Source organism: Python bivittatus, unplaced genomic scaffold (assembly GCF_059951505.1).
Source record: "Python bivittatus isolate LINGU-HERP-01145 unplaced genomic scaffold, Pbiv_v1 ctg000330_np1212, whole genome shotgun sequence".
NCBI classification, from domain to species: Eukaryota; Metazoa; Chordata; class Lepidosauria; order Squamata; family Pythonidae; genus Python; species Python bivittatus.
The window spans coordinates 32,426,785-32,441,328 of NW_028277058.1; the positions used below are offsets into that span (position 1 = coordinate 32,426,785).

General features: G+C 36.8%; 1 protein-coding gene across 1 annotated transcript in view; it reads left to right on the forward strand.

The window, feature by feature from the left end:
- The first annotated feature begins 4,421 nt into the window (after window positions 1-4,421).
- The window catches only part of UTP20 (UTP20 small subunit processome component), a 79,941-nt gene continuing 69,818 nt past the window's right edge, over window positions 4,422-14,544 (forward strand). Inside the window, exons 1-6 of the mRNA XM_088141923.1 lie at window positions 4,422-4,605; window positions 5,298-5,378; window positions 6,744-6,810; window positions 10,477-10,609; window positions 11,661-11,849; window positions 13,012-13,093. Of these exons, the coding sequence (XP_087998049.1) occupies window positions 4,561-4,605; window positions 5,298-5,378; window positions 6,744-6,810; window positions 10,477-10,609; window positions 11,661-11,849; window positions 13,012-13,093 (597 nt within the window). The 5' untranslated portion in view covers window positions 4,422-4,560. The remainder of the gene's footprint in view (window positions 4,606-5,297; window positions 5,379-6,743; window positions 6,811-10,476; window positions 10,610-11,660; window positions 11,850-13,011; window positions 13,094-14,544) is intronic.

The following is a 14,544-nucleotide window of genomic DNA, read 5'->3' on the forward strand; positions in this document are numbered from 1 at the left end:
TGGTTTGCTTTGGATACGCACTGAGATCATTCTGTCGTTTTTGAGGTTGTACCCCATTACTGCCTTTCCCACTCTCTTATTGACTATGAGTGCTACTCCATTTCTCCTAAGGGTTTCTTGCCCACAGTAGTAGATATAATGGTCACCTGAATTAAATTCACCCATTCCCGTCCATTTCAATTTGCTGATTCCCAAGATGTTGATGTTCAATCTTGTCATCTCATGTTTGACCACATTCAGCTTGCCTTGGTTCATAGATCTTACATTCCAGGTACCTATACAGTATTGTTCTTTACAGCATCAGACCTTCTTTTCGCTTCCAGATACATCCACAATTGAATGTCCTTTCGGTTTTGGCCCAGCCACTTCACTCTTTCTGGAGCAACTTGGAATTGCCCTCCGTTCTTCCCTAGTAGCATATTGGACACCTTCCAACCTGAGGGGCTCATCTTCTAGCGTCATATCTTTTAGCCTTTTAACATTGTCCATGGGGTTTTCTTGGCAAGGATACTGGAGTGGGTTGCCATTTCCTTCTCCAGTGGACCACATTTTGGCAGAACTCTCTGTCATGACCTGTCTGTCTTGGGTGGCCCTGCACGGCATAGCTCATGGCTTCACTGAGTTATGCAATCCCCTTCGCCATGACAAGGCAGTGATCCATGAAGGGGTTTAGTGAGTAGCTTTTAAAAATGTATTGTGTAATATATAGAGAAAATTAGAAGGTCCTTATGAATGTCATCAGAATTATAATTAGTGTCCATTATTAATATTTCCCCCTCTCTTTGGGGGAATTCAAAATCTATCTGCTAATGTAATGATATTCCTCCAAAGATTCAGATGGCTCCCATCCTGATGACATTCAGGAAGCTATTAAAGACATGGCTATTCTCCCAGGCTTTGGTGCAAGGTGAAGGCAGAGCCCCTGTTCAATTTTTTGGGGTGTGTGTGTGTTATATATTTATCTTGAAGCTACTCATAATTTCTCTCTATTGTTTTCTGTATTTTTTACTAGTTTTTAATATATTTATTTACTATAAATTGATTAAGTAAAATGTATCTATCATAATGTCATATTTTTTGAAAATGTACTTTTCCCCCTACCCTCACAAAAAGCACAGTTGTAAAGCAAGTCTTTTTCTCTGAAAAAGTTCAGTTCTGGGAAAGAAAGAGCTGAAATGTTACATCCAGTTTTGCCCAAGCACTGCTTAATCCTTAATGGCAAGAGACCAATCAGCTACACCCACCTGAACTTTATCCTTTTGGCTTTAGAAACTGTCCCCTTGTTTGCTTAAGGTTTTTAATTTTACAAAAACAGATTTATGATTTAACCAGTTTGCTAACTATGGTTAACTCAAGTGAAAGAACTGAGAAATGTTCACAAGGAAGATAATTATATAGAGAACCATTCTCTTAATTCCTTTTGTTAATCTGAGGTTAGTGATTGTCTGCCGTTGCCATCTCTAGATGTAAAATTAGTTTCTGCTTCTCCTTAAATTATTACTCTTCTGTGATTAAACTGGGACCATTACAGTCTGCCTCCTAGTATTGTCTCTATTGAACTTTTCCCCAGCTTTATATAACTGTTTTGAGATTACCCTAGAAAAGCAGAAATTAGAGTCCAAAGTCTTTTTAAAAAATAAAATGAAATCAGTTGTCTATTTGAACTGTTTGTTTCCTTATGCAACCCTAGAGTTAAATCTGTTGTTGTTGTTTTACAAATATTTTTTTTATTGCAAGAAGTCTGTAACAAATTACATTTGAAGACTTAGCCTTAAGTAAGATTTGCTCTAGTAGTACCACAATTTCTGTCTTTGTTGATGCTTCTCTCCCTGTAGGGGTTTTGCCACAGTTACATGGGGCAGTAGGTTTGTGGATTGGAAGGCAGTAAAACATAGAAGCTGAAATAAATTTAGCGAACAAAGCAAAAGAGTAACTTCAGTTGCAAAATATAACATTCACAGGCAAGGCAACAAAACATGAGATGTCAACATTCAATAGAGGGATTGAATACAGAACAGAATCTTTCATTTCTTCAATTAGTGGAGCTCCATTTCATCAAAGGCAACAGCAAATAACAGCAAAGTTTTCCCAGATTGTGATGGCTAATGTTCTTCCTTCAGGAATCAGGCCCAAACTGAAACTCAGCCCTGGGAAGGGTTTGAAAGTCATATAATATACTACTGCAAATTCTATTTAAGCATATTTATAGTTTACACTTCGTGCTTATCAGCTACCAAAAGTTTTGTGAGATAGTATCAGCTCTTACAATCAAACCTTCCATACCACAGAAGGCTGACAATGGAAGAGATAATACTCTTGACTAGGTTGCCTCAGAAGATGAAAAAAGCTCTGAAAAAAAGCCACAGGGAAGTGGGAAGCTCAGAGATTTGCTTTAGAAATCTAATGCCTCACCAAACTCTGCTATGCACAAGAACAAGAGAGCATAGAGGAAAAAAATAATCTTTCCTCTTGCCAGTACAATGGTCTTCCATAATAGCCCCACGGTGTGTTAGCTGTTGTTATACCATTTTTAAACTAGTCCTATTGTTTTATGAGTCCCACTTATAATCAAGCACTCCCTTTTCTCATTGTTCTTCGAGCACACACTCAAGTTCTTTCCCCTTAATTTGATCAACTGTTCACAAGTGACAGTGACCAGGCATCTTGAACAAGCTAATTTTGCATAGCCGAATTAAAGACAACAGGATTTTATGATGGGATAATCTGCACACACCATTCAGTGGGACTCCTTTCCCTATTTCCCCTAATGTATTAGGTACTAAAGCAGCTAGAATCTTTCAGTGAGTTACAAACACAGAGTTCTGCTGGTTGCAAAGCTATATTGAAAAAGAACATCCTTTGGCCTCATTATCACAGTTGCACTCATTCCTCCTTTCACTCTTCTGAGGTTTGTTTTCTAATCCCTAAGGTTTCTTTTCCTGTTCTCAGAAGTTTGATATGCCAACTATCTGATTAGATATGGACATGCTTCTCTTACTTCTAGATAATGGCTTCTTGAGCTCTTTCATAGACGCTGGCTCTAACTCTTTTGTGGCCTTCTTTGTCACACTGTGCTGCATTACGTTTGCTTCTAAACTTGTTGAATTTACTTACTCAGGAAGTAAAAAAAACACATATAGGAATTTAGTTGTATTTCCTGCTTTTATTGAATTGATTCATCTTCTTCTAGTAATATATAGGAGTTATGGAAAAACACTATAGTTTCATGCCTCTGCTTAGAAAGCAGTCCTGGTGTCACAAAAGCTGGGAGGCATTAGATTATCACACTCTGTATTGTTTTTCTCCTCCTCCTACACCAACATTCCATGCTTCGCTACTGCTTCTAGTCAAAAGTTTTATTAATATATCTTCAGTTTAAGCTAACTGCAATTGAAATCATTATGTCATTAGGTATCCAGATACTAAACACATCAACTTTTTGTTTATTTTTAAGCAAAAATGTAATAGAATAGTTAAAAGTGTAAAACAAGGAGACTGCGAGTTCTAGTCCTCCCTTAGACACAGAAGCTGAGTGGAGGACGTTGGTCCAGTCACTCTCTCTTAGCCCAACCTGCTCCAGAGAGTTGTTGTGAGGAAAATAGGAGGAGGGAGCATTATGTACACTACCTTGAGTTGTACAAAACAAAGGTGAATAAAGATGGGATATAAACTAATAAATAAATAAAATCTGCAAATGTGCATACGACTGAGTGAGCCAGAATCTTGATCTCAATACTCCCTTTGCCGCCTATCATTTCTCTCACTCTGGAAAGGTGAAGTCAGCCTGCTTTAATCCCCAAGTTCAAGCCCTAGTTGTAGCTCTGTTTAATTACTGTAAATCGACTAAATTGTAGATTTTCCATGACTTTAGAAATGTACGTGCAAAAACCATAGTAACCAACGAACACCCAGCCCCAAACCAACCAGATAGCAAAGATACTGTCGATAGTACACGATTGCTATGATACATGTTTATTTGTGTATTAAATCTATATTAAATTCAACTCCCAACGACTCTGTCTGTGGATCTATTGCCGAATCCACCCCAAGTGGCTCGTTTAAAACTTGTCTTGGTGGATTCGGTTCGGCCTTTTGTTTTATCTCGCAAGCAGATTTGCTTGCCGCTGCGTGACTCACAGGGACACCAGACACCGTAGAAGGACAGCCCTATAAGCCTATAGCGGCAAAAATTAGGAGTCTGGTAGCACCTTTTTCAACTAACAAATGCTATTAAAAGGCATAACCTTTTGCGAGCTAGAGCTCACGAAAAACACCAGACTCTTCCCGAGTATCTGACACGGAACCCCCCCCCCTCAAAAAAAAGTTCGTAAAACAACGCCACCACGCAGTTTTCCTTCCAGTTCTCCGTTTTCTTGCTTCCGCGTCACATGATACTCGCATCCCAGAATCCCTCAGTCAAGATGGTAGCCTCCTGATGCTGACGTGCACGTGTGTGTACGGCTGTCCGACTGACGAATAAATTGGTTTTTGCGGGACGACTTGCTTAGTATACTGCCTTCATTTCTCAAAGTAGCTTGTTTTTGTTTAATTTTCGAACACATGAAGACCAAATCGTCGGCTCACAAGACTGAGAACACGCATCGGGTGAGATACCGGTGCCGGATTAGTTTAATATTTGATTCACCGCAAAGGATAATTAATGAATGAGTTGCTGTTAGTTTAATCCTGAATACGGTCACTGATTTTAATGGATTTTAGACCTGAAATTGTGACACAGGTTTCATACTGACATATTTGAAATTAACAGATGTTCTTACTGGTGCTAAAGACTAGCTAAATAATTAGTTTGCGAATTAAAATAATGCCCACTCTGGTTGCTCATCTAATAGCATATACAGTATAGTAATATTTAGTCTAAGAGAGGAATCATCTACAGGTAGGCTTTCTTACTGAAATTAGGAAATTCGTCCAGACAACTATTTACCAGATTGGCAAGACTGCTACTTGGGAACTGGAGCAAGTTTTTCAGCCAAACTTGTCAGTATCTTTGGCTTACAGCATGCTCGTAATATTATTAGTGTAATAATCTGGAATGTGGAACATGTGGTCAAGTGGAAAAAAAAAAGAACAATTACATTCATGTGTGTCAATATCAGAAGATTCTAATGTGTGTATAAGCCATGTATTTTCATAAGCACCATGTCATATAACGAGTCAAATATTTTAAAGGTACAGTTGCATCAGATTTGACCCATACGACTAAGTATTCTTTTACAGTGTGATTTCCTGAATGTTATTGATACTCAGCCAAAATATCTTCTGTGTTTCTCTTGTAGTTTCTCACTTTTTCAGAACGTTTAAGCAATGTAAATATTGATGTTATACATCGCATTGATAGAACAGGAAGCTATGCTGAGGTAAGACCAATATAGTTGTCTTAAAATCATGTCTCTGTGATGATATTGCCATATATCATATTTCTTAGTGATAGAAGCAGTTCTCTGTCTTATTATTTTGTATACTTGCTGAAATAGTCCATTTTTATCCTTTTATCTCTAGCTGACATCCTTGCCCTTCCTTCCTTCCTTCCTTCCTTCCTTCCTTCCTTCCTTCCTTCCTTCCTTCCTTCCTTCCTTCCTTCCTTCCTTCCTTCCTTCCTTCCTTCCTTCCTTCCTTCCTTCCTTCCTTCCTTCCTTCCTTCCTTCCATCCATCCATCCATCCATCATTACTATCCCTTCTTTCTGGTACATCCTTATATTATTCCCACAATGCGATTAGCTGCCTTGAGTGCCACTATTGATAGAAAGTTTGAGGTATACATTAAAGAAGTGCTGTAGCTCCACTGTACAGATGGAGAACTATGGCAGAAAGACATATGGGCCTCATCATACCACATCTCAAATTACAACTGTGTGTTATATGAATAAATCTCTTTGGTGGCTGGAGGGAGGCAGTTAATGCAGCACAAATACCCTTTTTTAGTTGGACATATATGGATCAGCTTCCATGCTGTAATTATGGCATCATGGAAGAATTGTTGTCATGGGACTATGTTCCTTGATTCGAGAAAATTTCTTGAATGGATTCTCATTATTGATTCTTAAAAGCTATGATAGATAGTATTGCTTTCAATTCAACAGTGATTATCTTATAGATGCAGACCCTATTTTTATGCAGATCTACAGCATGTCAAAATCAGCTTTGTTTTCTGAATAAGATTTGTTTGTTATAAAAGGGGCAAAACAAATTTTAAAAAATCAAGGAAAATTTACATGCATATCCCATTACTTTATATAGTGTTCACATGGTTAGGACTACATGCAGTGTATAGCTAAATCTAGCTATGAACGTATGTGTGTTAAATTAAGTGCCAGTTTACATTAACAGTAGAAAACAGTCCCTCCCTGATGTTCCTATTCCTCTCTCCTTTTCACTCTTGTCTTTCTTTTTTTGTAGTAAACCAGTCAAAACAAGCAACAGAAGGAAATTAGTGTCTATTATAACAAAAATTATCACTTGGCTTCCTGCTGTCAAATCATTACCATTGGATTATAAGATATTGCTTTGATTTATTAGGATTTTCAGTTCTTATTGTAATTAACTGGCATACCTTTGCAAAGACCTGTATATGCAATAGAATAACCACTGGAATATTTCAGTTTTTTCTTCAGATATCATAAAATATTGATCTATTTTATTGATCTAAGATTTTTTACATACCTTATTCTTTGGAGAATAATATGTCTATCCACTGACTAAAGTATATGCTTCATTCTGATAGGAGGTTGAGACATATTTTCATGAAGGACTGGAGAAATGGAGAGAGCTGAATCTGACACGGCATTTTGGTACACCCTTTCCCCCCCAAATATTTTATATTGTATTTCCTTTGTGTTGTGACAGATAAGTTACTTCTGGATGTGTAGCTTGTTTTGTTAATTTTTATGTGATAAATAAGCCATCTTACTTGTAGTTTGAAGAATTAGTTTTTAGCTACACCCAATAATTAACCGTTTTGGGGATTACAGCAACCTGACTTGGACTCCATTGTAATAAATTACAGGTCTTTTCGATCAGCCAAGCAGTAAGGCAAGAGTCTGTATTGTAGATGACTGCATATTTTCAGCTGGACCTAGTAGAAAGCTAGAAACCTTTGTTATGGAGGTTAGACCATTAAAACTTGAGTTTGGTATTAGAACTTATAAGGGGTACTATAATAACTCTAGTTTAGAAGGAAGTGTCTGATAAAGCTTATTTATTCATACATACATACAATTACATAGGCCACCCAATTCCCAATGACTTTGGGTGGCTTACAATTAAAAAGTAAAAAACAAAACAAGACCAAAAGACAAAAAGGGATCATGAACAACCCAAAGAAAATATATAACAGTAACAATGAAAGGTTGCTACATTGATCTTGTGGGACAACCTAGTGGTTCTGATGATCTTCCCTAGAAGCATGACCTTCCGTAATGCCATCCTTGCTGATAAGATTGAAAGTTGAATAGGGAATCTAAGAGTAATGGACTAGGGGAGTATGGGCAGATGATGCTCTGCAGGCCTGACAGAAGCCACCTAGGAGAAGGAACTCCTAACTCAAACCTGGAAGAAGTAATGGCAAATCAATTCTGTGTATTTTTTTTTAATATCCGTTCAATCGTGACCGATTCTTTGGAGACTGCCTGGACGAGTCCCTGCAGTTTTCCTGGCAAAACCAATTCTGTTGTTTAAAAAACTGTATAGATGTGGCTGCGACATTTAGCTTCTCTTAAAAACAATGAAGTAGTAAAAGGGGAGGAAGGGTTGCATTTTATATTAAATTTCCAACTCAGAAATTCAAGTACTTACAACCAGGAATTCAAAATTACATAGTTACTTTCTCCCATTGTTTCTGCTACTTCCAGGGCCTAAATTAGTCTTTACTATTTGGTTAGCATCAAGTCAAGAATAGCTGTTGTTTTTCTGTGTTTTCCTCCTCCTATAAAAGAGAGTAATTAAAAAGATAGCCAGGAACTTTCTGGAAGGCTTATGGTCGGAAAAAATTGTTTCCCAACAAATGTCAAGTAATTTCTTGACAACAAATGTCACCTTCTACTTTATATCTTTTAAAGATCTGCAGTTTGCTTTTGGAAGTCGTCATATCTTCCCCTAGGTTGGATGGACAGTAATGGATACCAAAACCATTATTGCTTTATTTGTTCTTCCACTTAATTTAACCCTAGAGCTTGCTACAGCATTGCCTAATTCATTCATTTAGATTTTTGAGCAAGAATGGATAATTTTAAAATGCAAAGCAACTTCTTCCTTTCTACTGCTTCTGTTCCTTTTGAATTCATTGTATTCAACTCTTGCATTCTGGTCATGGGATTCATTTCATCAGGTCTATTGTATCAAATAAATCATATTTTCCTGTATGTGTAAAAGCTCAGACTTACTTCTCATACACTAAACACCATTAAATTTGTGAGCCACTGATTTTTCACTGGGTTGTTTAACAGGTCCCACTATAGCAAATCTCCCATTTCTTTTTTTAGTGCATGTCCATCTGAGATCCTCATTCATGGATTTAATCTCCAGTCCCTGCAGGCTTCAGCTTAAAGTCCTAAGTAAACTTCAGCCCAGCACATTTTTATTGGTACAGATGTAGTGAAACAGTGCATCCTCTAGATTGGCAGAATGCTTTTCAGGGAACCTTAAAAAATTCCCTTTTCTCTAACTAGTTCAGCTGTGTGAACTAGTATCCTTATGCCCTCTTTAGATCTTTTATTTTTACCTTTTTTCTGAATGTTCTATCTGATAAGAATGAGAAGGTATTCATAACAAAATAATTTATGTTAAGAACACATATATAGTATTTGTGTGTGTGTGTGTGTGTGTGTTTATTATGAAGTTAAATAAATATATATGACCCTTTTTCCCCTTAAATTTATGGAGTGATCCTATACAAAGACATACAGTATTGCTATTAGTTATGAAAGCAGTAAACAGAATGTATATAATGTTATACTTTAATGAGTATGGGTCTGTAAGAATTGCTAGCTTTTGGATTAGATTTTATTAAATATTTCCTTTTTATTGCTATATGCCCGATAACTAAATTGCTACTGACACATTAACTTGTAATATCTTTATAATGTTTTGTAGCTGATCAAGCTATAAGTTAAAACAGAATTAATAATATGTGTTTATGTTGAACACCAGCAGATGTGCTGTATTTTTCTATGATGGTTTTGCAGTTTTAAGATTAGATTAAGTAGGTATTTTGTAGAAGCTGCCTGCCAAAATAATGTGCATCTCTTTCCATAAATTGATAAATACCTAAATAAGTGAAATGTTACTTGTTAATGACACATAACATAAATATAAACCATACTGGATCATTATAGCCCCATTAGCTGTTTGCTAGCAACCATTTATTAGCAAGCATTTTAGAGAGGAATATAGTAACTGTTGCATTAGTGCAGGATCATCATGTCTTGGTATTGTGCCAGTATGGCAGTATATGGCAGTATATATGGCAGTATATGGCAGTATATATGGCAGTATATGGCAGTATATATGGCAGTATAGACTTCATGGAAGATGACTACTTCTTAGCAACGTATCCTGTCATGGAATTGTCTGCAGAATAGAGATGTAATTGGACTTAAGAATGACTCTGAAGATTTTTGGCTAATGACATGCCCACTGTATTGCTGGAGTGCTAGGTACCTGATAGTTGCAATCTTTTTACAACAATTGGGGTACCTTAGTAGATAGTGTATCGTAGATATGTTCCCTCTGATTACAATGGCATGAGCCCATTTCTATGCTGCCCCAAAAAAGTGGGCTTGAGCTTTTGGGGAGCGCAGATCTACATCAGCAATAATGCTCCTATTTCAGTTTCATATACCTTCTCAAATTTCACCTGCTGTTTCATTTTCTAAAATAAGTGTTTATTTCCTTCCATATGAAGTAAGCACTTTCCAGTGTAACTACTGAATTTTTTCCAGCATAAGCGTCATTGAGTTTACTTTTCTCAGCCCTTAAAATATTACATCAGTATAAGTAGATAGTTGAGTTGGTTCGTATAGCTTTTGTTGTATAAATGAATCATACAGGATGCTCCTTAAAAATGTGCTGCTGTTGCAAGAAAAAAAATCCAATTTCTTCAAGGATTCCAACTCCATGTGTGTATATTAAAATTACGTATCAATTTTGAGTTTTTAAAATTGGGAGATTTGTGATTTGCACAAGAACAGGAAGAAAGGAGAAATCATGTTGTTCATTTTTTTGGATTCATCCAGGCTTTTAAAAAATAAACAGTGGCTACAGTCCTATATACATTTAGGATACAAGACATTTTTAATGCAGGACCTTCCTTCTCTGAGTGTATGTAATATTGCAGAGTGCTCTAGTATTTGAGTTAGGCCTGACCAAAAAAAATTACTATCCTTTGAATTACTTGTAACTGTTATTGATTACTTCATCGTTACTTTTTTCCCCTAATGTTTTTATTTTGTTTTACATAGTGACATTCTACAGACAAGTAGTCAACAAATGCCAGTCTTTCAACCAGATAGTGTACTACCAGAATGACATTGTAAAAAGCTTGAAAACCCACCTGCAAGTGAAAAACAGTCTTGCATTTCAACCCCTTTTGGAGTATGTATACGTTGTCATCTGAGATATATTTTCTACACAGAGACAAGAATGCATTTGTTTTTTATCTGTAAAGAAAAAGACAATACTGATTGTGTAGTACTAAAGGTCTTTAATTTTTTTTAATCCTAGTGATTGTTTCTGTTATTTTATTTATAACACTTTGGCTGGATTCACACAATGCATTAATCCATAATGTGACTTCTTTAATTTTGGTTTAGAGCATTAAGTAAAATCAATTAATTATGATTTCATGCAATGCGTGAAGCCAGTCTGTATGAGTCATATAATACACAGGCCCCACATCACATTTTAATGTAGAATAGCCCTCTTCAATCTGGTGTTCTCCAGATGTATTGGACATCAGCAGGTATAATCTCTGTGGATGTTTATGACCAAATGATGATGGAAGTGGGTCCAACAGATCAGGAGGGCAACCAATTGGAAAAATGTACTATAGATTATTAGATAGCATCACTGAAGCAATGAGCATGAAACTGAGCAAACTCAGGGAGGCAGTGAAGGACCGGAAGGCCTGGCACAATATGGTTCATGGGGTCACGAAGAGTCGGACACGACTTAACGACTAAACAACAACAACAACTATAGATTAAATTATATACTAAATACATATGGATGACATATTAAACTGACAATGTATTTAGTAGTGTAGGAATGATACTAATTATATCTGCTCCTTGAAGCTGTTGTAGGTGATATTATCTGTAGCTGAGGAATGTTTCAGCTGTAAGAATACAGTCTGTAAATACATTGCAGTGTGAGCATACCACAGGGCAGCAAGGTTTTGCAGAGCTATTTGTAACTACTGTTGAATGTGTATGTTTCTTACAGGCTGAGTTCACACATTGATCTATGCCATAGTGTTATTTGTTTCATTCTGACATAGTGCCTCATGCAAACTTATCATTATAATGGTTTATAGTTGAACATATTATATGAGCCTATCCAATTAAAGTGTATTCAGTTGAACAAACCACAGCTTAATACAATGTGCAAACCAAGTCATAATTCTGCTATGTGTTTTTCAATCTAGTTTGGTAGTACAGCTGGCCCGTGATCTTCAGACGGATTTTTATCCACATTTTCAAGATTTTTTTCTCTGCATTACAAGTCTGTTAGATACTCAGGACACAGAATTGCTAGAATGGGCCTTTACATCACTTTCTTACCTTTACAAATACTTATGGAGACTAATGGTGAAGGACATGTCCAATATTTACGGGTAAGCCTTTGATCAAAAATACTACAGAGAATTTTAGTACACAGGTCTTATTAACTCCCATCATTTGGACCTAAATTCATCCTACTGGCCATGCAAATAAACCTAACCCTGGAAATATCAATAGTAATATACATGTTAGTCTACCCTAACCTTAAAACGTACCCTAATAATTATTGTAACATTAATTTTAGCCGAAGTCCTCAGTGAACCAGAACCCTCACTTCACCATTTCCCAATCCTCTGAATCTAGCCCTAGAAGAAAATCTCAATCATAATATACATCAGCGTCTATCACTAACCTTAAACATGTGGCCTAATTCTTATGACATTAATTTTAGCCAAAGTCCTGAATGGACCAGAAGCTTTCACCATATCCAAAAGCAAATACTTACCTTAAACATGATTCCATAAGAAAATCTTTGCCATAACATTTATTTATTGATTAGACTTATATGCCTCCTTTATTTTGAACAACTCAAGATTGTGTACATAATGCCCCCCTCCTCCTATTTTCTCCATAACAACAACCCTGTGAGATGCATTTTGCTGAGAGAGTGCCTGGTCCAGAGTCATTTACCCAGTTCTGGTACATTGTAGATTTTATTTAAAATACCTTGGCGTGAATATTTTAACTGTTTTAGACTACAGAACCTTCAAACATTTATTTAAAGATCTATTGCTCCTCTTGCGTTTTAATATCCATAGTAGTTTAATACCTTGTGTGCATGATATTAAGCTGTAATAAATGTTCAGAATAATGAATGAATAACTAATTCCTGTTCTGTTATATTTATGTGTGTGTGTGTGTGTGTGTGTGTGTGTGTGTGTGTGTGTAAGGAGCTGGTGGAAATATATCAGCAGGAATGGATTTTTCTTTCATCTTCTGACCACTCCACCCCTGTGCTTTCATGGAAGCCCTTGCAGTTTGTGTCACCAGTCTGTTCCCTACCCAAGTGAAGTGTCGTCATCTTTTCGCACTCCTATGAGCTCCCTTGCTTTTGTGCATGTGTTCTGTTTATCCATATGCACGTATGGCCCTCAGATCAAAAAATAAGTCCAGTCCTGAATTAGATGGTTGATTCTGCACAATGTTACTGGAAGAATGAATTGACCTGGCTGGTTTTTATTCTTTTTTTGGTACATGCAAATATTGTATTTACAGATTGTACAGTACCCTTCTGGCTCATCGCAAACAGCACATCAGGAACTTCGCAGCAGAAAGCTTTACCTTCCTGATGAGGAAGGTAGGTGTCGTGATGGACAGGGGGAGTGGTGCCGGAAAGAATGAAAGGGAAAGGGATTGTCTGTTCCTAGAGACCAATTGGCTGTTGTCCTCAGGTCAATGGGAAGAGTGGCCAGGCATCCCTTTGGGGCTGACACCCATTTCTGTTTCATGTACCCTACCATTGAATGATAAGTTCTTTCTTCTTAATGAATAATACATTTTAGAAAATATTTCTAATCCTGCTTTAGTCAAGAATTCATTAGGTAGCTCTGTAGTTGCCACAGTTCCCAAGTTATAATATAGAAGTCACAGCGTTATAAGAGTAGCTTTTTTCTCCCAATACAGATATATGTTATAGTAATACTTGCAACCGGCAAGCATTAATATATCCAGTTTACATATTAGAGCTGGGAGAGGGAGATCTATATCTGAGCCTGGTGTGTTCCTGCCTGCACTTTGATTTGAACCAAGGATTTCTAACTCTTGAATGATCTTCATGATCTCAGAATCTTTCAGTTTTTTCCTATGAAATATTTAATGGGAAGTGTGGCGAACTACAGGCATTGCTGCGTGTTAATTCAAGATCCTTGTCTCAGCTTAGTCAACCAGCATAACTAGTTTTATTTCAGTTTGTGATGTGCAAGTTTGGCTTGCGCTCACATATCTGAGCTTGATAGCAAGAATCAGTAGGAATGATCTTTAATTATCATTACAGCAATTACAACTATAGGTGATCTTAGGGCAGCTTAGAGCTGTATTACACAACAGCAGAAAGTCGGGGGGAGGGGGCAGGAAAGAACACATAACATTTCTTGGTAGTGTTGAACATTTTTCCTGAAGAACACAGATGGATATTTGGAAAATCTGATGACCATGAAATCACCAGACAAGCTTTTCTATTATTTCCCCCCTCTTCTCTATAAATATAAAGAGCACCCTAACTTAACTCTTGCCAAGATACAATTTAAGCCTAAGAATATTTTCAGCTGGACAGTGAACAACTTTGTGAACTGTTCATATTTTGTTCCTGCAAACCATTATGGATTCTTCCTCTAGTCAGATGTTTAATTATTTGGGTGCTGCTAATGTGATTTGAATTGACAACAAGCGAGATCAGCAAACTTTCCCGCTAACACATTTCTGTAGCATGGTTGCCATCAGTGCCAACAAGGGCAGCCTTATGTAAACTCTGGCTGAACAACAGGCCACTTAGCTTCCCTTCTCTTTCCAGCAGGAATTTACACTGCAGGGGAAACATATAAATCGGTTGCTCAGCTTGAGCTACCTTTTAGGCTATTGAAATCCAAGATTGGACTCAATTCCTGAAAGTAAAGGATACCTAATAAAACAACTAGTGAAGTAATTAGAAATAAAATATTTATTATATTAGTATGTTGATGTCATGAATCAACTCATGGTGGTTTACAGTGTAAATGAAACCAGATATACAGTAAAATCCAGTTAAAATAT